This window comes from Hemitrygon akajei, chromosome 1, assembly GCF_048418815.1.
Source record: "Hemitrygon akajei chromosome 1, sHemAka1.3, whole genome shotgun sequence".
Lineage (NCBI taxonomy): Eukaryota > Metazoa > Chordata > Chondrichthyes > Myliobatiformes > Dasyatidae > Hemitrygon > Hemitrygon akajei.
This window is the reverse complement of record NC_133124.1, coordinates 152,828,487-152,853,602: the sequence shown is the minus strand read 5'-3', so window position 1 is coordinate 152,853,602 and position 25,116 is coordinate 152,828,487. Positions and strand designations below refer to the sequence as shown.

The following is a 25,116-nucleotide window of genomic DNA, read 5'->3' as shown; positions in this document are numbered from 1 at the left end:
TTGGTCTGAACAACAGCTGAACCTCTTGACCATGTCTGCATGCTTTTATGCATTGAGTTGTTGCCACATGATTGGCTGATTAAATATTTGCATTAATGAGCAGGTTTACAGGTGTACCTAACAAAGTGACCACTGAGTGTGTATGTACTTTGTATAGCCTTGAAATATTTCAACAGAAAGATTAGTATGAACAGAAATCTCTGTTCATGTTCTAATTATCAGCAAAAATAGCAGTGCTGGGTGGGGATAAGAAATCCCAGATTTGGATCTCGGATGTAAAGTAGGAAAGTGAGGTTATCTCCTACATTCAACGATACCTGCTTTTGTCACTCTATTCATACTACATTGCTGTATATTTGTGCCTCCCAATTTATGCCACCACATTTTGGTGTTCTTTTCTCATACCTTCCATTGACAATATGCCACAAACCCATATTTGAGCTCTTTCTGTTGTTTCTTTTGACCTGAACATCTAAACATAATCATTCCTGCTACTGAAAAGGCTTTCCTTTTCTTTTATAAGCTTTTGGAGCAATAAAAAAAACTCTTTTCTCCCCATGTCTTTCTCATGACTGATACCTTTTTCTGTCTGTGACGATCCTGTGTATCCTCCATCTTTTAGTTATTTATTGCCTCACCCAGGCCTGAATTGTTTACAAATCTAGATTAACTGTACATTCTGCACAGTGCCGCATTCATTTGCACACATCGCACCGCACCTTCCAATCCTAAACACAAGATTCTGCGGATGCTAGAAATCCAGCGTACTACACACAAAATGCTGATGGAACGCAGCAGGTCAGGGAGCATCTATGGAGAGGAATAAAGTAATCAATGTTTCAGGCCGAGACCTGATGAAGGCCTGCTGAGCACTGATGAAGTGTCTTAGTCCTGAAATGTCCACTGTTTATTCCTCTCCCTAGATGCTACCTGACCTACTGAGTCCCTCCAGCATTTTGTATGTTATCCTTTCCTATATATTGTATGTTATCCTTTTCCTATCCTATAAGAAAGTGGTTTTCTTTCTCTCTTCTTTCTTCCACTTTCTAATGTTGCAACCCCTCATTCTAGGGCCTCGTGTTTGTTACTTCCAAAGTGCTTGAACCCATTTCCCAAGTTTTCTGTAACCTAACTACTATTTCTGAGACCTGTTCTGCTGAACTTCATTTCAAGTTTTGCAGTCAGCCACATTTATCAACATGTCACAGTTCAGACCCATGATGTTCCTATCCCAGAAACTACATGTCCACTTGTTACTGCACACTAGTTGCCACATCTCTCAGAATGATCCTACATTCTTTGTGGTGGCGTGTTGGGGAGGAAGCATTAAGAAGAGGGACGCCTCACGTCTTAATAAGCTGGTAAGGAAGGCGGGCTCTGTCGTGGGCAAAGTACTGGAGAGTTTAACATCGGTAGCTGAGCGAAGGGCGCTGAGTAGGCTACGGTCAATTATGGAAAACTCTGAACATCCTCTACATAGCACCATCCAGAGACAGAGAAGCAGTTTCAGCGACAGGTTACTATCGATGCAATGCTCCTCAGACAGGATGAAGAGGTCAATACTCCCCAATGCCATTAGGCTTTACAATTCTACCGCCAGGACTTAAGAACTTTTTAAAAGCTATTATTAATGCTTTTTGAGATAGTGAGTTAGATGCATATCATATTTTTTACTGAGTTAAGTATTGTATGTAATTAGTTTTGCTACAACAAGTGTATGGGACATTGGAAAAAAGTTGAATTTCCCCATGGGGATGAATAAAGTATCTATCTATCTATCTATCTATCTATCTACAAGCACTTTGACACCAGGTAATTGCTGAGTTGCCAATCCCTTATTTCCCCAAATCCAAACACTCTCCAATTCCTGAGTAATTCTTTTCCACTATTCTGATTACATAATGTCTTTTAGCATATTGTGAGCCAATGCAATTTGGAGTTTTCTTTATACATCTGTCAAGTTTTTTATATAGCTTTTACAGTAAAAAAAATACATGGTGATCTGTTTTCAGTACATTTTCAAGTGATCTTTTGTTGCAAAATTTATATTACTCCATTGGCAAAACAGTTTTCCTTCTATATCATCAGACCATCATACTTGCTGTGATTGGCCAAAGGTCCTCTCCATTCTGAAACATATTATTATCCGACTTCCTGTAAGCAATTTCATTGCATGTCTCAGCAATATGATATAATAGAAGTTTAGCTAATAATTCACTGTTGCCTGTAGGTGTAACATTTTTCCCATTTTACTTTTAAGGTGTTTATACTGTCAACTATTACAGTTTTTACTTCAGTTAAAATGTTATCTACAACTTCAAAAACATGGTGAAATGAACATTTAATTTTGAAATCTATCCTCACAGAAATTCCCTTTAATCAGTTAAAGCAAGGCCACAGGTGATTCAGAAGGTAGCAGCCTAAGACTGAAAAGGCAAAAATGTTGTTTCTTGCTAGTCCAGAGAACTTCTGTATTCAAAATTACTTATTAATCTGCAATTCTATGTAACTGAACAAAGTTTTGAAGTTTTATACTTTAATCTTTGTGTAAAAATTTAACAACATTGTAGATAGCAGGGAGGAACAGACCTTGTTGTATTTACATAATTTCTAAGTTCTAATCAAGGAAGCAGCATTTTATTTCAGTGATGCCAATAAATTTCTGAATGTCATATCGCAATTAAAAATAAATTCCGATTAGGAAAATTGTTTGTTTTTTGCCAGTCTCGATCATCTAAGAACCTTGAAAAGAAATTATCAAAATAATATCACAAATAGATGGGCTAGATGGGTTAAATGTTCCTTTAGACCAGGGGTTCCCAACCTTTTTTATACCATTAAGCAAGGGGTCCGTGGACCCCAAGTTGCTTTAGAATATCTGAAATAACCACTTTTGGAAAAAGATAGGGGTAATGTTTTACGGTAGATTTCTTCATCCGAAGTGCAAAGGAGAAAGAGAGAGTTTTTAATTGCAGAGTGAAGGCTGGAGAGACCAAAGGGGAATTTGGTAATAAGGTGTGGTCAGTTCAAATGCTTTATTGGAAGTGGTTAGAAGAGGGTGATTACATTTCTTTTATTGTGTTCCAAGTAGCGGGTCTGTGCAACATGTTGGCAGCTCGGACTATACTAATGGAGAAGGAGAACTCAGCCATTGTCGCAGATGGGTAACTTACAGCCAAAGTGGCCAATTCTGATAGAGAGAAATTAAATTACCAAAAGATGCCAAATTCGATATTGTATGGAAGGTGGTAGTGTATGCAGAAGTAGGATAAGGTATACTTTAATGCTGCATTGGGTCTCATGCTAACAGTTCAGGAGGTTGCAGTATTAAAGTGGTAGGTAATGTGACACTCAGTGTTCATTTTCATAGCTTGTCACACCAAACAGTCAGCCATTCTTGTCTGGCGTGTAGTGTCAGGATTGGTCTCCTTTCGGATTAACCAAGTCACGGTATGAACATTCCTGACTCGACCCTTGTTGCTCAGTGTCACTCCAATGGACTGAACTCAGATGCCACACAAAGTAATCACCCATTCTGTTTATGATTTCTCCAGTGTAGGAGAACACTTTTGAATGTTGAATGTAGTCAGTACACTAGATTGGAAGAAGTACAAGTTGACTGCTGCTCATCTGGAAAGACTGACTGGTTATGGGAGCAGAAGAGGTAAAAGGATGGGTGACACATCTCCAGCGGTTGCATGAAGAGTGATTGGTGGGGGTAGAGATGAGACCAAGAAGTCGCAAAGTGAACAGTCCCTTAAAGATGCTGAAAGGAATTGGGTGGGAGCATGGTGGTGCAGCTTTATTTTCAGAACTAGAAATTGTAGAGGATGTCCCATTGAGTCAGAGGCAAGTGGGGAGCAGGAAAAGTCTCTTTGCTCAATTGAGTATGAGGAGGAGTGATAGCATGCAGAATAGAGATGAGATGTGGACAGGTACTATCCACGATGGCACTCCAGGAAGCAGAAGAACATTTTTGAGACTCTTGAGCCATCAACATTTTGACAGAAATAGCAGCTAATATAGGCCATTTGAACTTCCTCTTGTAAGTACACATAACAGAAGTACTGAGGAATTATTAATTGAGGAAACGTTTGATATATTGTATAAGCAACTATGTTGTAGCAGTGAGCACAAGTACATTTCCCAGCTACCCCTTATTAGTACCTGAATCATTTTTATTAATTTGCACCAGCAAATTGCTAATTGTAATAATTAGCTAACTGCTTAATGCTGCATCCTACAGTCAGCAGTTGTGAATAATTGCTGGGCAGCATGCCATAACTGTATGGGGGCTTGTCTCTGTAACAGTATTGTCTGTTGAGTGCAAAAGTGCATGCTTCTACCACTGGCATTTTCTGAATTGCTTTATGCTTTTAAAGGACAAGGTGAATAAAATAATTATTTTATGCTTGTTTTTATTAGTTGAGGCATTGAGTTCAAAAATCAAGAGGTTAGATTGTAACTTTATAAAACTCAGGTTAGACCACATCTGGAGTATTGAGTACAATTCTAGTCGCCCCAAAATAGGCTTTGGAGAGGGCACAGAGGAGGTTTACCATGATGCCTCCTGGTTAAAAGGTATGTGCTATCATGAGAGACTGGAAAAACTGGGGTTGTTTTTTCTGGAACACTGGAGGCTGAGTGAAAGTCTGATAGAGGTTTACAAGATTATGAGAGGCATAGATAGAATGGACAGGGAGTTTCTATTTCCTAAGGTTGAAAGGTCTAATACCAAAGGGCATGCATTGAAGGTGAGAGGGGTAGGTCAAGAGGAATGAGAGGGGTAAGTTTTTTTATTCAGAGTTGTGGATGTCTGGAATGCACTGTCTGATATTGTGGTAGAGGCAAATACATTAGAGGCTTTTAAGAGATGTTTGGATAGGCATGTGGATGTGAGGAAGATGGAGGGGTATGGATGTGTTGTAGGTTGGAGGGATTAGTGTTTGTGTGTTTTTGATTTCCTTTTTAGCTGCTTCAGCATATTGTGGGTCTATTGGCCTGATCCTGTGCTGTACTGTTCTATAATTATTAGTAGGTTCTTGAGAGATGAAGATATCCTTGTGAATATCCAAAATTATTGTAACCAAGTCATTCAGGTATGAAGAGTGTTTCAAACCTGTGGTCACACTTGCGACTTCACATTGGAACATTTTAGCCATTGATGACTCTATATATTGATTCTTATTGTTTTTGACTGTATTTGTTTTTTTTTATCTTTGATGCATACAATGCAGCAACCAGGGAGAAATTGATGTTATCTGCTATTTCAGTGTACTTTAATAGCTGTGTCATAATTAAGAGGTGAATAGGCAAGAAATCCATTTTTACTCAATGGTCTCTTTATTAGGTACACTTGTATACCTGCTCATTAATGCAAATATCTAATCGGCCAATGATGTGGCAGAAACTCAATGCATAAAAGCATGAAGACATGGGGAAAAAGATGTTTAGTAGTTGTTGCGACGAAACACTAGGATGGGGAAGAAGTCTAATCTAGGTGATTTTGTTGGTGCTACACAGGCTGTATTGAGTACTCAGAAATTGCTGATCTGGGGTTTTCATTCACAGCAGTTCCTAGAGTTTACAAAGAATGGTGCAAGAAACAAAATGGGGAAAAAAAAAAGATTCACTGAGTGCTGGTTCTGTGGGCAAAAATGCCTTTTTAATGAGAGAGGTCAGAGAAGAATAGCTGGTTCAAGCTGAAAGCGACTAACTCAAATAACCACACATTGGAACAGTGGGTGCAGAAGAACATCTCTGAATGCACAGCACATTGAACCTTGAAGTGGATGGTCTACAGTAGTAACAGAAGACCGTGAACATACTTCCAGTGGCCAGTTTATTACAAATAGGAGCTACCTATTAAAATGGCCACTGAGTTCTTTCATTCATTATGTGCCATGACATATGACCTGGGTGATCATGGTCTTCCATCTGTTTTCAGTCCTCTTCCTGAAAAATTGGCAAGGACTCCCCAGACCGCACCGATGACCTCTTCTCCCGTCTTCAACATCCTTTTCATGGACACTCCACCCATGTCTCCTGCCTGCTCTGGACCTTTTCATTGCCAACTGCCAACAGGACATCAACCACCTGGACTCAAAACTCCTCTTTCAACCTTTCGAATGCTCAGCTCTTCACTCCCTCCGCACTAATCCTAACCTCACCATCAAACCCTCAGATAAAGGAGGTGCTGTAATAGTCTGGCGAACTGACCTCTACCTTGCTGAGGCCCAGTGCCAACTCTCAGACACCACCTCTTACTTGCTCTTCGAACAGACTGTTGTCTCCCACACGATCATCAATCTTATTGACTCTGGGGATCTCCCATCCACTGCCACCAACCTCATAGTTCCTGCATCCCGTACCTCCCGTTTCTACCTCCTACCCCAAATCCACAAACCTGCTTGTCCAAGTTGTTGTCCTGCTTGCCCATTGTTTCAGCTCGTTCCTGCCCCACTGAACTCATATCGGCTGCAAACCTCAACTCTGTTTTATCCCCCCTTGTTCAGTTCCCTCCCACCTACATCCGTGACACCTCACACACTGTAGATCTTTTCAAGGATTTCAGGTTCTCTGGCCTCCATCATCTTATTTTTTACTATGGATGTCCAGTCCCTGTGCACTTGCATCTCCCGCCAGGAATGCTAGGGTTTCACCTATCGCCTGGCATTTCTATCTCTCCTCTGTCCCACCATTCAAATCTATTCCTCAACTTTTTTTTTCCAGTCCTGCCAAATGATTTTGACCCAAAACATCGACTGTACTTTTTTTCCATCGATGCTGCCTGGCCTACTGAGTTCCTCCAGCATTTTGTGTGTGTGGCTCAGATCTGCAGATTTTCTTGTTTGTTATTAATCTAATTCCTCTTTCTATCCATGACCATGATTATTCTTGGCAAATTTTTCGACAGAAGTGGTTTGCCATTGCTGCTGGGCAGTGTCTTTATTAGATGGGTGACCCTAGCCATTATCAATACTGCTCAGAGATTGCCTGGTGTCAGTGGTCACATAACCAGGACTTGAGATATGTACCAGCTGCTCATATGACCATCCACCACCTGCTCCCATGGCTTCATGTGACCCTGATCCTGGGGGGGGGTTGGAGTAGGTGTTGCTAAGCAGGTGCTACACCTTACCCAAAGGTGACATGCAGGCTAACAGAGGGAAGGAAAGATTACACCAACTTTCTCCTTTGGTTCAGGCGTCTTCACCCCGCCACCCAGAGTGTATATTAAATATTGAAAAAGAATATAATTACCAACCAAGTCAAAATAGCAATTTTGGACTTTACTCCTCAATTTAATCTAATGGTAACGTATGTTGTGTAATTTTTATAATGCAATGAGAATTTGCATATAAAGGTCTATCATCAGCAAAACGTTATCCAGTGTGTTTAGCAGCAGAAATAAAATGAAAATATGAAATATCTTTATTATCATTGCATAGTACAATTTGTCATGCACCAATACAGCGAAAATGAGTTTGCAACTCTCGTACTCAATGCTATAAAACAACAAATAAAATAAATAAACAATAAATAAAATCAGGTAACCAGCCAGTACAAGCAATGTCCAGCAGTACAAAAGCGCAACTCACCGATGCATGACAGCCGTAAAACCAGTATTAAAAGTAGCAATATAACAAATTTCTGGATGATGCTTGATCGATTGGTTCAGAGCAATTATAGCTCTGGGGGAAAAAGCTATTTTTCAGTCTGGAAGTGCGGGCACAGAAAATCTTATAACGTCTGCCAGATGGAAGAAGTTCAAACAAATGATTGCATGGGTGTGTATTGTCCTTACAGATGCTTGTAGCTTTCCTTAGGCAGCGTAAGCTGTTGATGTCCTCCAGGGCTGGGAGCTGCGTCCCGATGATCTTGTGTGCGCTAGAGACGACCCACTGAAGTGCTTTCCTATCAGCTGCTGTACAACTGAGATACCACACAGAGATGCAGTACGTTAAGATGCTCTCTATGGTGCAGCGGTAAAAGGTCACCAGCATCTGTTCAGGTAGACCAGCTTTCTTCAGCGTCCTGAGGAAAAACAAGCGTTGCTGTGCCTTCTTAACTATTGTTGTGGTGTTAGTGGACCATGTAAGGTGTTCTGAGATGTGTATTCCCAGAAACCTGAAACTGGACATTCTCTCCACTATGTCTCCGTTAATGTAGACGGGAGCGTACTCGTCATCCCGTGACTTTCCAAAGTTGATAATTAGCTCCATGGTCTTTGCTGTATTAAGAGACAGGTTGTTCTCTGAGTACCAGCTCACTGAGTTCTGTACCTCCACTCTGTACGCTGATTCGTCTCTGTTAGAGATCAACCCGATCACTGTTGTGTCGTCTGTGAATTTGACAATGGTATTAGTGTCAAACGCAGGTACACAGTCGTAAGTGAAGAGGGAGTAGAGTATAGGACTCAATACACAACCTTGTGGTGCACCAGTGTTCAGTGTCCAGGCCTAGCTGGTGGAGTTTGGAGATGAGCTTGCTGGGGATGACAGTATTAAAAGCAGAGCTATAATCAACAAACAACATCCTCACATCTGTGCCCTTTCCCTCTAGATGTGTCAGGACAGCGTGAAGAGCTAATGAGATGGCATCCTCCGTGGACCTGTTTGCTTTATAGGCAAACTGGTGTGAGTCCAGTGTAGCAGGGACAGTGACTTTAATGTGGGAGAGGACCAGTCTCTCAAAGCACCTCATTATTATTGGTGTGAGGGCAGCCGGACGATAGTCATTCAAATTGTTAATGTTTGTTTTCTTCGGGACGGGCATTATGATGGCTGACTTCAGGCACTTGGGGACCGTTGCCTGAGATAGAGATAGATTGAAAATTCTCGTAAATACATCAGCCATTTGTTCAGCACGGACTTTAAGTACCTGTCCTGGAACTCCATCTGGGCCTGCAGCTTTTCGTGGATTGGCCCTCTGCAGCGTGTGGTGTACATCATGTGTGCTCAGTGTAAGAGCCTGTTCATCCTCTATGGCCGGATTCTTGCACTCCACACATTGTTGTTAATTTCAAACCGGCCAAAGTAGGTGTTGAGTTCGTTGACCAGTGTGACATCACTGTGGGGGCAGACAGGGTTACTCTTGTGGTCAGTAATAGCCCTGATGCCTTGCCACATGCTCCGATTGTTAGCACTGTTGAAGGGGTCCTCTACCTGTTGCCTGTGGATGTCTTTGGCCTTTTTTCAGGTTTGACCTGGCAACACTGTATGCTGAGGCATCACCAGATTTAAAAGCATTATTGCGTGCTTTGAAAACATATTGTACCTCTTCATTCATCCATGGTTTCTGGTTTGGGAATATCTTTATTTTCTTGTCTACTGTTACACTGTCCACACAACTGTTGATGTAGAAAAGCACAGTGAATGTGTACTCCTCCAAGTTCACCTCTGTGCCGTGGGCAGCCTGTTGTGCAAACAGGTCCCAGTGGGTGCAACCAAAGTAATCTTGGAGTTGTAAAGAGGCATCTTCTGGCCATATTTTGACTGTTTTCTTGCAGGTTTAGTTTTGCGGATAAGTGGTCTGTATGCTGGCATCAAAAACAGTGAAAGATGATCAGATAGTCCCAGGGGTGGGCTGGAGGAGGCTCTGTGTGAGTCTTTGACATTCATGTACACATGATCCAGAGTGTTTAATCCCCTGGTAGGACACCGCACGTGCTGATAGAATTTATGGAGCACAGATCGTAGGTTGTGCTGGTTAACATCCCCTGCAACAATGATGGCACCGTCAGAATGAACATCCTGCTGTTTACTGATGGTCGAATATAGCTGTGCTAACGCTAGCTTAGCATTAGCTTGCAGGGGAATGTATACAGCCATGATCATAACAATGGAAAACTCCCGAGGCAGATAAAACGGCCTACATTGGAGCAGTAAATACTCCAGGTCAGGAGAAGAGGAGCTCTGGTACTGCAGTGTGGTTGGTGCACCAGTCATTGTTGATATAGATACAGAACCCGCCACCCCTGCTCTTACCGGAGTCCTTTGTTCAGTCTGCACGGTGTAGTGTCCGGTTAGTTAGTTCCACAACCCCGTCGGGAACCAGCGCGCTGAGCCATGTCTCCGTACAGCAGTCCTTCAGGGATCTCTGTGTGTTAATCCACAGCCTTACTTCGCCCATTTTATTAGCGAGAGACTGGACATTTGCGAGGAAAATACTTGGCAAAGAGGGTCTGTGCGGAGCACTTCGTAGCCTGGCCTGCACTCCTGTGCGACAACCTCGCTTTTGCTTCCTCTCGCGGCACCGCCTTCGTCTCCTTGCAGGTGGTGTGGTGATCCATGGAGCTCCCAGTGTTATGGCTAGCTCTTTCGGGATGCTATCAAAGTCAGTGAAGTTGCTGAAAGCTTGTTGTTCACAGCTTTGTCCGATGTTAATTAGTTCTGTATGGCTGTAGGAACGACTCGTACAGGCGGCTAAGCTTAATGTTAAAATAATAACGATGTAAAAGTAGCATAGGTAACATTGATTTAGGGAGTGCAGAGCCGCTGCGTGTGGACGCGCCAACATTTTCTAATTGTTTTTCAACAGTGACAGATACAGTATAAAATATATGATCTTCCATTTGACTGGTATTTTCACATTTGGGGAAGTGCATGGAAGTCCAAGACAAGCTGAAGTTTAGGCATAAGAATGTCCTAGAAACTGGTATTGCTGTGTAGGTAGCTCTGAACGTTTTACTAATGTGTTCAGACGAGTTAACAGAAGCAGCTGTTCTCATGATTCGTTAGCTCCAGGTAGGATTGATCCCAGCAGTTGAGTCTGTTGCTAACTTCATGGGTGACTAAATATTTGTTATGACATAAGTTTATAAATGACGACAGGGATGTGCTGTTAGCTAATCTGAATACATTATTGCAGTGTTCAAAGAGTACTAGTGTGCTTTTGTGTCAGCCTGGAATTCTAATCAGTCACAGATAAGTACCTACACCAGTACTTGGAAAGACAGACTTGTACTGTGCACTGATGCACTGGGACCTTGGTGTGAACTCCTGCCTGATGAAGGGTCTCAGCCCAAAACATTGACTGCTTATTTTCCTTCTGGCTGTATACTCAATTTTTGCTGTTTATAATCTTGTGCACAATTTATTGTTACGAGAAAAAGCTTTTTTATTACAAATAGTGAAATGCAACATATTTTTAAGCTATCAACAAAGATATGTCTTTGAAAGTTTGCGAGTTTTGGCTATAGCACCTTAGAAAAGAAACAACAGCTGGGGGCAAAGATACAATGCAAATTCACCAGGATATTGCAGAGCCTGAAGCATTAAGCGATTTATGTTGCATAAACTTGATTTTGTTTCCCTCATGTTCAGTAAGAAGCGGGCTGCAAGTATATCGTACTTTGTTTAGCCATCTTTGATAAAATTTGATCACTGTAATGATGGACTAATGATGAACTTCGTGAATGATCAAGAATTTGAAGGCACAAGTATCTACAGAGGGTTCTAGGCCTGGTTAAGATTATAATGATAGGTCAGTTCAAGGTCATATAAACTACTCGGCCCCTCATGTTTCCCCACCATTCAATATGATCTTGGTTGATCTAAGCTTGCCTCAGCTCTTCAGTGCTAGTTTTCCATAATAATGTATTAATCTTTCAAATATTTAATATAAATTGTTCTAAACTGGCCTCTGCTACCTGTAGAGTAGTGGTCACCAACCTTTTTAAGTCCAAGATCCCCTATCTTGGCCTTAGTGAAAGGCAAGATCAACCCCAGATCGATTAGTTACACGCATGTGCACCGGGGGCAGAAAAGACCGGAAGTAAAACCCCACAACCCGGAAGCAGGAGTAATGTATAAACACCAGGGGTACCCGCCCTTTTTTTGCACCGCGGACCAGTTTAATATTCACAATATTCTTGCTGACCGGGGGGGGGGTTTGTTAAACACGACCGGAATACAGCGATACTTGAAGAAGGTTCCTTATGCCAGTCTATTCCACGATTTAGTTTTCACAGCTCTCGGCACTTAGCTTCTGTCCCGCTTGCTCACATTTTTTCCACTCACAAAACTCAACGGGTTTGTCTTTAAGTGCAGGATGCTTGGACTCAGGGTACCGAGGCAGTTTTGAGGGCTTCATTGCCTCATTAGACAACCTCCCGCCAGCCGGCTTGGCCAGGTGCAGCTGGTCGTGGATGGGGTGAGAGGACAAGGTAGGGTCAGAGGTCCCCGTGGCAGGGCCGTGGCGGTCGCAGTCCGGAGAGAGCGACCGACCAACCGAGCGAGGAGTGCGATAGGGCGCGTGCCCGCCCCCCTTGTAGGATCTATCGGCCGACAAAAGTTTGCTTCAGTAGATCACAGCATTACGAAACCCTGAGCCCGAATTAGGTCGTCTGCGAATATTTTAGTACAAGGTTCTCCACGAACATTCGGTGTGCTAAACAGGTTTAGAGGCGGCACCCATCTGTCCGTGCTCCAGGCTAGTAGCAAATGGCACTTCCCACTGGCCACGCGAGGCGCCAGTTACCCGAAGCCAACCAGTGATCCCTGGTGCAAGGATATCACTGCGTTTAGGCAACTGATGACCTCACATGGGTTCAAGTTCAACAGTGGCCGTGACAGGGAATGAGGAAAGGTGCAGCTGACTCATATCATTTCCTCACTGAAGTACACTGTGTAGTACGGGGGAACTACACGCATGCGTGCTGGGCAGAAAGAACGGAACTAAAACCCCGCAACCCGGAAACAATCTCTCGACAGTATTTGTGTATTTATTTTTCTTTTTTTTCGGGATCTACTGGGAACATCTCAAAGATCTACCAGTCGATTGCGATCAACAGGTTGGCGACCACTACCTTAGAGACAGAATTTTAGAGATTCATTACTCTCTGAGAAAAACTTCTATGCTCCTTAGTTTTACATGTCTGACCCCTTGTAGTGATGTCCCCTTGTTTGTGAGTCTCCCACTATTGAATACATCTCAACGTCTACCCTGTTAAATGCCATCAGAATCTTGCATGTTTGAATAAGGTCACCCTCATTCTTCTGAACTTCAGGGAATGCAAATCCAAACTATCTAGACTTTCTTGACAGGATAATGCTTCCAGGAATTAGCTTAGTGAATTTCCTTTGGACTTGCCTCCAATTCTATTGGATCTTTTTCTAGGTATGAGGACCAAAACTGCACAGTATTCCAGGTGTGGCTTCACCAACACGTTGAACAACTGTAACAAAACCTCCTGTGATTAAGCTCCAACTTAAATCGTAGAACATTATATCACCAGACATCCCACCCTGCAAAAACTCATTTCAAGGAGGTAGCACCATCAATTTGCAGGAGACTCCCGGGAGAGGTGGAATGTCTGCAATAGAGTGGCTCCTTAGCAGCTAGCCAGCTAGTTTAAATAACGTTAACTATGCTAATGAACGAATGACACCTGTTAAACTCACCTCTCCCTCTCCCACTCCCCCACTCTCGCTCTCCCAAAAATCGATTTCTGGAATATCGTATATCATTTGCGGGTGTCAGGGAGCTGCTATCAACTTGCGGGAGACTCCCAGAACTTCCGGGAGAGGTGGGATGTCTGCATCATTGTACAGGCCTTTCGGCCCATGACATTGTGCCAACCTTTGAACCTACTCTAAGATCAATCTAACCCTTCCCTCCTACATAGGCTACTACATTTCTCTCATCCAAGAGTTTCTTAAATGTCCACAATGCATCTGCCTGAAGCAACATCCCTGACACCCACTAATGTGTGTAGAAAAAAAAACAACTTGCCTCCGATATGCCCCCTGTACTTTCCTCCAATCATCTTAAAATGATGCTATCTCATATTAGCCATTTCTGTCCTAGGAAATATTCTTTGGCCATCCACTGGATCTAACGTGCTGTACACCTCCATCAAGTTATTTCTCATCCCCCATCACCCTAGCTGGTTCATCCCATCCACATAGGCTCTGTAAATCTACACCTCTCTAAAGCTGCCATATCCTTATAATGGGGCAAACAGATTGAAAAACTGTGGTCTAACCAGGGTTTTATGGAGGTGTAAAATCACCACGTGTTTCTTGAACTCAATTTCTCCTCGCCCCCTCCCCCCAACTAATGAATGCCAACACACTGATTCTTAATAACCCTATCAACTTGTGTGGCAACTTTGAGGGAACTATGGATGTGGAACCAAAGTCCACGCTGTTCCTCCATACTGCCAAGAATCATGCCATTAACGCTGTTTGCATTTAACATCTTTGCAATACAGAGCAACATGCCATTTTTCTTTTTAACTACTTGTTGGACCTGCCTGCTGCCCTTATGTGATTTTTACATTATTTTGGAATTTGAAAAGGCTAATAGATCTAAAAACTCTTTGCCAATTTAGCTACTGCATAGGAGCAGCTGAAGTTTTCAGCAGATGGCTAACACTTGAAACAGCAATTGACATGAATTTGCTATTCCCGTCTAGCCTAGCCATTTCCTCCTTTAAGATTAAGCTCAAGCCATTAAGCCATGAAAACTTATTTTACAGCAGTAGAAGTGAAATTGGGCAAGACAAATTGTGAAAATTTGAGTTCTTGCAGGTATCTCCTTGCGGCACAGTAGCACGGCAGCTCGTGTAATGCTTTAAAGCACCAGCAATCTGGGTTTCTTCCCATCACTGTCTGTAAGGGGTTTGTTACATTTCTCTTTTGACCATGTGAGTTTCCTCCTGGTGCACCAGTTTCCTCCCACATTCGAAAGACGTAATGTTAGGGTTAGTAAGTGTGGGCCCCACAAGCCCAGCAACACTTGCGGGCTGCGTCCAGCACATCCTCAAACTGTTGTCAATGGCGCATATCACTGTGCCTAATATACATGCACCAAGTAATTAAAACTAAGATAACCTATTTTCCACATAGTTAACATAATTTTCACAGAAAGTTTTACATAAACCTGTTGGAGCACAATGGGAATATTTATATTCCTTAATAGAAATATTTATGATGGTTACATTTAAAGTGCATCAGTGCAGAAAGATTTTGTGATAAATGCTTGTTTAGCACATTTGCTGCTGGGTTCTGCACATTAGCACCTTTGGAGAAGATATCTGATTGAAACATATAAGATTATTAAGGGATTGGACACGCTAGAGGCAGGAAACATGTTCCCGATGTTGGGGGAGTCCAGAACCAGAGGCCACAGTTTAAGAATAAGGAGAAGGCCATTTAGAACGGAGTTGAGGAAAAACTTTTTCACCCAGAGAGTTGTGGATCTATGGAATTCTCTGCCTCAGAAGGCAGTGGAGGCCAATTCTCTGGATGCTTTCAAGAAAGAGATAGAGCTCTTAAAGATAGTGGAGTCAAGGAATATGGGGAGAAGGCAGGAACGGGTACTGATTGTGGATGATCAGTCATGATCACATTGAATGGCGGTGCTGGCTCGAAGGGCCAAATGGCCTACTCCTGCACCTATTGTCTGTTATCTGTGAAAAAGAGATCTGTTTTAAAGATGCATACAAATATTTCCTGTCCAAAATTTTCTACAAGTTTCATTCCTTTTTTCATATTTTCTTAACAGATATAATAATTATTTATACATATTAGTAAACTTTTTCTTATAAGTTTAAAATTCTATTTGCAAGCTTAGACAACCAAGTTTGTTACTAAAGATCTTGTGAACTACTTAGTCGAAATTCTAGTTTTATCAAAAATTTATTATGTGTGTCGATCAAAATAAGGCATGCCCAGAAAATTCCTGTTGACACAAAGTGCACTGCAGATGCTGTGGTCAAATCAAGACGTACAAAAAAGCTGGATGAACTCAGCAGGTCAGGCAGCATCCGTTGAAAGGAGCAATCACCTCTCCTGCCTATGCCCTCCCTGCTTCCCCTCCCCCACCCCTTGATCTTTCCTCCGATTGGTTTTCCACCTTCCCCCCACCTTCTTTATAGGGCCCTTGCCCCATCCTTCTTCAGTCCTGACGAAGGGTCTGGACCTGAAACGTTGACTGCTCCTTTCAATGGATGCTGCCCGACCTGCTGGGTTCATCCAGCTTGTTTGTATGTCTTGAAATTCCTGTTGAAATGTCTGGAGTTGTGAATTGTTTAAAAAAAAATTTAAATGAAGCAAAAACATTAGAGCTAAAAACAAGCAGTAAATTAAACTTTTATAAAAATGTAACAAAACCTACTTCATTTCAGTTTGCAAACTTCATTCAAATTGGCTTGTGAATCCTACACGTCTAACCACATTGCTTGCAGAAATGTTCTTATCACCTGAACCATTATAATACCTTATGTTTTCTAATATATTTTGTATCTTTAGACCAACAGGCAGCCAGCGAGACTAAATTTACTGACATGCCAGGTGAAGCCCACAGCAGATGAGAAAAAATGTTTTGACTTAATATCACGTATGTTTCTTTGTTATTTATTGGCTTGGATGCTACAGTTATGAAATAATTTGATGTCTTGCAATTTCTAATTGGTTTAAACTTTCTATACAGATTTGCAGAGAGTATTTTAATGAAATTTATATTTATCCTATTTATAAGTAAATATTTTGGTGTTTTGATGATCATCATTCCTTGTAGACCTTGCTTAGTTGTTCAAAAAGAAATGAGATTCAGCATCAGATCCTATTAGCAAAATAACATCAGCATCCTCTCCCAAGCTACTATCTCCAGTACTGAAACTTTAATTGTGATCAACCAGATCTAGTAAACATGTCCACACCATATTACAGAAGCAAGAATACTACCTGGAGATCCATTGCAACAAGAGAGTTCCAAGAGGACAGGGAAAATGTTTCAAGGGCATTCTCAAAGTTCTCTTGAGAGAAGTATCATCACGACTGAAAAGAATCCCTGGCCTGCACTACTCAAATAGGACAATGAGCATTCAGGAAGACACTGAGTGTCTTGTGGCTCAGAAATAAGAGCGTGTAAAGCAAAGTACAAATAATATTCTAAACCACTCTCTATTGAATTCTATTTGCCTTGACATTCACCGAATCTGTGCATCCCCTGTATTAGCATATCATCACCTACACAGAATTCAGATATTGAATGGAAGCAGGAAGCCTTAATTCTGAGAGACTCCACGAATCAGTTTTCATATCACTGACGTATGTCGTGAGTTTTGTTGTTTAGCAGCAGCAGTACAGTGCAATACATTAAAAAAACTTGTTACAGTAAGTAATACATAAAAAAGTAGTGCAAAAAGAGAGCCAAAAGTGAGGTAGTGTTCATTGGTGCATGTTCCGTTTAGGAATCTGATGGTAGAGGGAAAGAAGCTGTGTGTCTTCAGGCTCCTGTATTACCACCTTAATGGTAACAATGAGAAGAGGGTATTTCCTAAATGATGAAGGTCCTTAATAAAGAATGCCGCCCATTGAAGATGTCCTCGATGATGGTAAGGCTAGTGCCCGTGATGAAGTTGTTGGTGCTTACAACCCTTTGCAACTTTTCCTGATCTTGTTCATTGGTGCCTCTGTACCATGTACCAAACAATGAAGCGATCAGTCAGAACATTCTCCGTGGTACATCTAGTGACGTACCAAATCTCCTCAAAGTCCTGATGAAATATAGGTGCTGCAGTGCCCTTTTGTAATTAACTTCACAAATATAGTGGGATCAGGATACTTAAAACTACTAAAGTACTGTGGTACCCTAGCTATGTATATGTGCCTAAAACCTTTGCACGGTACTTTAGTAATTTTATGTATTGCACTGTACTTCTGAGAAAAGAAAATCATGACATTTGTGAGTAATGATAAACCTTATTCTAATATGGGTCTCGATTACGGACTGAGAGAAGGGGTCAGGGAGAGGGCAATCATGGTTGGGAAAAGGGGGAGAATGGAAGGAACGTGAAGCATCAGAAAGACATTCTATAATGATTGATAAACCAATTGTTTGGAATCAAATGACCTCGCCTAGTGTCTCAGGGCTGGGTCTGTCTGCGCCTGACACTCCTTCTCTGCCATCTGACCCATACCCCTCTTGTTGCACTCCATCCTTACCATTCTGAACATCCTTTACCTCTGCCAGATTTACAATCTGGCTCTCCACTCCACGTTGACAAATACTGCACTATGCAAATATTTTGGCCACCCTAGCTATATATATGTGTCTAAGGTTTTTGCCATGAACTTGAAACTACTCATCCTTTCTGCTTCTGATCCCTCCAGAACACTGGTGCGTGTTCTTCAGACTTTCCTTTTCCTTCCCATTAGTTCCTTGGTGTTATTGACCTTCAGTGAAGTTGTGACACCATTCAACTAGCCGATCTATCTCACTCCTCTACGCCTCCACGTCACCACCTGAGATTCTGCTGACAGCAGTTGTGTCATTGGCAAATTTATGGGTGGCACTTGAGCTGTGCCTAGCCACAGTCATGAGAGTAGAGTCGAGCAGAGGGCTAAGCAGAGATGTACCTGTGTTGATTGTCAGCAAGGAGGAGATATTATTTTCAATCTGAACTAAGAAACAAACCCTCAAATACAAAGATTAAGTGCATTATCTTAGATCTTTTTCAGACTTATGCTCCAATGAGAGCACCCACATGTCTTTTTGAATAACAGCTTTCAAAAAATTTTGTATGTTAATTTGAACTGGTTTAACTTGTGTAAGGGATTGCTGATGGTATGTCTATACCTAATAATTATGCACTGGGTCAAATCTAATTTTGAAGTTGAAAAATCATACGATTTTAGATTATTTATGATACAAAAGGAGTTCCAACTGACCTTGCTCATTTCGAGAAAGTTACCCAATGCCATCACACCATTTAGCATCGTGTGCCCAGATACGTTTGAAATATTATGCTGATTTATGTCTCTACCACCCTTTAGGACAATGAATAATGTTACTTTTATACTTGTATGAAATTTACCATTAAACTTGGTCTTTGTTCTCACATTATTTGGATATAATTATTATTATTTGGATATCTTTAGTAAACTCCTTGCAATGTGATTTTTTTCTTATTTTTATCCTTTAGCTTAGCTCTTAAAAATAAACCTATATAACATCTCTTCTCACACCCATGATTGCTTCTATAAGCAATATTGCCACCACCAACTTCCTTTTTAAACACAATCACTATCTCTCTTGAAAATTCTGAAATCCAGAATATTAAGCTGTTTTTACCTGTCTTCAGCTCAGCTGCCATATTCAGAGTTTTCCTTGCATTTGCTATGAAGCACAGCCAAGTCTGCCTTCCAGTATTTCTTTCTTGTTTTATGAATTTCATTTCCAGCTTTGCTTCTCTCCCTTCTAAATCTGGGTTTAGTTTCCTCTCCTCTGCCGTAGAACAGTGCAGAGTCACCTAGTTGAGGATTTCCTCCTCAATTACAGAACAAGTTGTTATTGGCTTTCCACTTTGCCATTCTTGGAATGGCTCTTATGATCCTTTCCAGACAATACTCGTTCCTTTAACTATCTGGCATGCCAAGATTACAAATCTTGGGCCAAGTGTACAGGCAAGTAAAATACAAGAGTTTAAAATAGTTTCCTGAATCTTTCACTCGTAGCAGTTGAGTTGTGGGAAGGTGGATTTCATGATCCAAAACTTTAAAATTCTCAATAAGCTGATGGAGTAACAGCAATCTGTCGTTGATCCAACTCTAATAATCTTGCTATTTCCAACCTGTCTTGAAACTTCTTTTAAGTGTGATATTTTTTCATTATGGCTACATTAATGGGTGGCAGAGGTACTGAAAAGGATGATCCCCCTTCCTCTTTGGATTCTATTATGGATTTGCTGCAAAGTTATACACGAGAAGCCTCTGAGAAGCTTCAACAATTCAGCTCTGAATTTAAACAAATAGATGGTAAATTGGATTCTGTTCAGCAAACTCTTAATGAACACGATAAACATATAAAAAATAATGAAGCAATGTTGTCGTCTCTGGAAATGGAAGTGGATGAGCTGCAAAAGCTTTATGAAAAGCAATCAAAGTCCAAAGAAAAGTTAAGACAGAAGATTATCAACATAGAAAATAGAAGTAGAAGGAACAACCTACGGGTTCTGGGTCTCGAAGAATTAATCAAAGGTAATCATCCTACGGAATTCTTTGCAAACTTTCTGCAAGAATTATTTCCGGAAATGTTGGCATCTTTGCCTATGATTGATCGAGTTCATAGGTCTCCCATGTTTAGACCTCCTAACAGAGAGAGACCAAGATCAGTAATAATTTGTTTTCATGAATTTAAAACAAAGGAACTGTTAGTACGCGAATCTTGTCAAAGAGGTGTGATTGACTATCATGGTTGCAAGATTAGATTGTTGAATATTACTCGCCTGAGGTTATGCAGGAACGTGCTAAGTTCAAAAAAGTTATGTCTGAGTTTTTTAACAAGGGTTTCAAGCCCTCTCTTCGCTACCCAGCTTGACACAGAATCACACTTTAAAATGGATCTTTCAGATGGTTTCATTCGACTGCTGAAGCACAAAGGTTTTTAAAATCCAAAGACTAGCCGTTTAGTTTGTCCTTACATGAAGACACAAGATTAAATGAGAAACTTTTAATTTGCAAACCCCGTGGAAGGGGCATGATTTGTTATAGGGTGGAATATTAAGATTCTCGAAGACTATTGGCTTGAGGTTATGCAGGAATGTGCTAAGTTTAAACAAGCTTTGTTGGAATTTTTTTTACAAGGGTTTTAACCCATCCCTTGGCTACCCAGTTTGACTGAGAATCTCATTAAAGATGGATTCTTCGAATGGTTTTGTTTGAATGCTGAAGCATAAAGATTTTTTAAATTTGAAAGCTGACTGCTTAGCCTGTTTTTTCATGAAGATATAAGGTTAAATGTTTAATGTCTTTCCGTATGAATAATTGTATCTCTTACTTTTGGTAAACCTTTGTAACTTATTTCCTTTTGTATTTTTTCAATACTGTATTTTTGATGTACGAGAATTGAATTTCTTGTTTGGATAGTGTTTAGTCTAGGTTGGAATATAAATAACCTTGAAACTAATTGGAGCGATCACCAGGTTTTTTGGGGTGTTGTCTGTAGTTGTAGATGTCGGCTTTCTATTGGTCGGACTTCTTTCTTTGAGAGGTGGGTGGGGGTATGGTTTTTTTTCTCAGAAACTGTTTTCGAATTTTTTTTGCCAACTTGTTGTTTGGTTACCATTTCTCAAGGTTTATGGATTGGTTTTAACTGACATTTTAACCCTTCCATTAAATAATATTAAAAATGGAACAAGCTATTAATCTACTTAGTTTTAACGTGAAAGGGTTAAATCACCCTGATAAGCATAATAAGATTTTTGCTTATATTAGGAAATTTAAGGTCCCTATTATTTTTTAACAAGAAACTCACATACATAAATGTGATGATCTACGGTTTTTTAGCCATTGGAACGGACTTTGTTTTCATTCGTCTTTTCAGGCCATATCTAAAGGAGTTTGGATTCCTTTAGATAATACACTTTCCTTTGTCCAACATAAAGTAGTGTCTGATACTATATAGCCATATATAACCATATAACAATTACAGCACAGAAACAGGCCATCTCGGCCCTTCTAGTCCGTGCCAAACGCTTACTCTCACCTAGTCCCACTGGCCCGCACTCAGCTCATAACCCTCCATTCCTTTCCTGTCTATATACCTATCCAATTGTACTTTGAATGACAATACCGAACCTGCCTCTACCACTTCTACTGGAAGCTCGTTCCACACAGCTACCACTTTCTGAGTAAAGAAATTCCCCTCATGTTACCCTTAAACTTTTGCCCCCTAACTCTCAACTCATGTCCTCTTGTTTGAATCTCCCCTACTCTCAATGGAAACAGCCTATCCACGTCAACGCTATCTATCCCCCTCATAATTTTAAATACCTCTATCAAGTACCCCCTCAACCTTCTACGCTCCAAAGAATAAAGACCTAACTTGTTCAATCTTTCCCTGTAACTTAGGTGCTGAAACCCAGGTAACATTCTAGTAAATCTTTTTTGTACTCTCTCTAGTTTGTTGACATCTTTCCTATAATTCGGTGACTGGAACTGTACACAGTACTCCAAATTCGGCCTTACCAATGCCTTGTACAGATACTAATGGACGTTTTGTTATAGTTTCAGGAAAACTAGATAATAAGTTAATAGTATTTGCCAATGTGTATGCTCCAAATGTAGATGATCCAGGATTCTTTGAGCATTTTTTTTTTTCATTTTTACCAGATCTGAGTATTCTTTGGTGATGGGAGGAGATTTTAACTGCTGGTTAGACCCAATTTTAGACCGATCATCTTCTAAACCAGCGTGTCTTGATACAGCTTTGTTTATTCAATCTTTTTTATTGAAATATGGTACTATTGATGTATGGCATTTCTTACATCCCTTAGATAGGGAGTACTCATTTTTTTCCCATGTTCATTATACATATTCCAGGATTGATTTTTTTTAAATTGATAGTCAAATGATTTCATCAGTTCATTCCTGTGAATATAAAGAAATGGTTGTTTCAGATCATGCTCCTGTATTTCTACCTTTAAATCTCCCTGGTCTTCCTCAAACAAACAGATTTTGACATTTTAATACAACTTTATTATCTGATAAGGACTGTTTCAAATTTCTAGAGAGGCATATTATTTTGTTTATTGAAGAGAATAAAAAGGAAGAGACTTCTAATCTAATTGTATGGGATACTTTTAAGGCCTATATTAGAGGACAAATTATTTCTTATACTGCAAGTGTTAAGAATAAAGCTAATAAAGAAAGAATCGAATTAGCCAATCAGTTGAAACAATTAGGTCAAAAATATGCTATAGCTCCAGATCCTGTTCTATATAAAAGACATGTTGTAGTTAAAACTAAATATGATTTTCTGTTAACATATCCAATTGAAACTCAACTTTTAAAGATAAAACTCAATTTTCCACTCACAGAGATAAATCAGGCAAAATATTGGCCAAACAATTAAAAACTTCTGTAGCTAAACGACAAATTAAAGAAATTTGCAAAACTAATGGTGATAGGACAACTGATGACTCTGAAATAACTGATACTGTTAGAGAAATCAATTCTAAACTTTATAGTTCTAATTCCCCTAAAGATAATACTGTAATGAATAATTTTCTAGATCAATTAAATAGCCCTGCTCTTTCTGCAGATAATTGTAAACAGATGGATCAACCCATTTCTTACAAGGAAATTGCTGAGGCTATACGTTCACTACACTCCGGGTCCAGATGGATTTTCTGGAGAATTTTATTAGGCTTTGTCTTCATTAATTATACCACAATTACACTTAGTCTTTTTGGATTCTTTCAAATTGGGTAGCTTGCACTTGCCTCAATCTTTCTATGAAGCCTCTATTCCGCTTATCCTAAAGAAGAACAAGGACCCAACTAAATGCTCTTCATATAGGCCAATTTCATTACTCAATGTTGATACTAAAATCCTTTTTAAAGTTCTGGCTCGTAGGATTGAAAATATTCTACCTTCTATTATCTCTGATGATCAGACTGGATTTATTAAAAACCGACATTCCCATTTTAATATGCACCGTGTATTAAATGTTATTTACTCTCCCTCCCAGGAGATATTGGCATGTGTGATATCCTTAGATGCTGAGGAGACCTTCGATCGGGTTGAATGGATTATTTATTTAAAACCTTAGAAAAATTTAATTTTGGACCAGATTTTATCCAATGGATTAAATTACTTTATCTATCTCCTTCCACTTGGGTTCTTAATAATTTTCAAAATTCCAAACCATTTAAACTTCATCACAGAACTAGACAAGGCTGTCCTTTGAGCCCTTTTCTCTCTTATCCAGCTCTAGAACCCCTTGCCATTGCTTTTTGAGAATCTAATTATATCTGTGGTATTTTAAGAGAGGTATTACTCACAAAATTTTGCTTTACGCTAATGATATATTGCTGTTTACCTCTAATGTTGAGACCTCGTTACCCTGTGTACTTTCTTTACTCTCCCATTTTAGCCAGTTTTCAGGATATAAATTGAACCTACATAAGAGTGAATTGTTTCCTTTAAATAATTTGGTATCAATTAATACTAATCTCCCTTTTAAAGTTGTAAGGAATCAATTTACTTATTTGGTTGTAACAGTCACTAAGAATTACAAACACCTCTTTAAAGAAAACTTTCTTACTTTATTGAATCATGTAAAAAGGATACCATTAAATTGGTCACCTTTTTCAATATCGTTGATTGGACGAATTAATTCTGTTAAAATGAATTTCTACCTAAACTTATATATCTTTTTCAGGCTTTACCCATTTTTATTCCTAAATCCTTTTTTGACTCTCTTGAATACTATTTTATCCTCTTATATCTGGAAAAATAAACACCCTTGTTTAAATAAAGTTCATTTTCAAAAATCTAAAAAGTCTGGAAGTTTAGCCTTACCTAATTTTAGGTTTTATTACTGGGCAGTTAATATACGATATCTTAAGTTTTGGCTATATTAATTGCGTAGACTGTCCGGTATGGGTCTCTTTAGAAGCTAACTCTGTTAATAGATTTTCTGTTATTTCTCTTCTTGGATCCTCACTTTTTTATTTGTAAGTAATCTAACTGATAATTTAATAGCTAAACATACTCTGAGGATCTGGATGCAATTTAGAAAACACTGTGGTTTATTGAGATTTTCCCTTTCAAGTCCTATTTATTCTAATTTTTTTTCAACCCTCCATGATGGATTTAGTTTTTAAAGAATGGGACAGATTGGGTATTAAATGTTTTGGGGATCTATTTGATGGAGGAAACCTTTTCTCATTTGAGCAATTGTTAGCTAAATATAGCCTACCCAAAATTCACTTTTTTAGATATTTATTAATTAGAGACTTTTTAAGATTTCAATTATGCACATTTCCAATAAGCTCAGATAAGAACTTACTAGATGTAATTTTTAGTTTGACACCTTTTTTGTAATGGTTCAATATCTAATATTTATGGTATGTTACTGGAGATGAGGAATGTTCCTTTAGACAAAATATATGATATTTATGATATTTAGTCAAAATATATGAGGAAACTTGGAATTAAATTTTTAAACTGGTTAATACTTCATCGCTATGTGCTCGTCATTCCCTCATACAATTTAAGGTAGTATATAGAGCTCATATGATTAAGGATAAGCTATCTTGTTTTTATTCAGATGTATCTCCCTACTGTGACAGATGTAATAATGGAGAAGCTTCATTAA

General features: G+C 39.8%; 1 protein-coding gene across 4 annotated transcripts in view; it reads left to right on the top strand.

Moving 5' to 3' along the window:
* Window positions 1–25,116, top strand: part of LOC140731478 (arf-GAP with SH3 domain, ANK repeat and PH domain-containing protein 1-like) — a 424,608-nt gene that overhangs the window by 266,184 nt on the left and 133,308 nt on the right. For all 4 annotated transcript variants that reach the window (XM_073052979.1, XM_073052971.1, XM_073052959.1 and 1 more), the window contains exon 14: window positions 16,260–16,347. In XM_073052979.1, coding sequence (XP_072909080.1) covers window positions 16,260–16,347 — 88 coding nt within the window. The remainder of the gene's footprint in view (window positions 1–16,259; window positions 16,348–25,116) is intronic.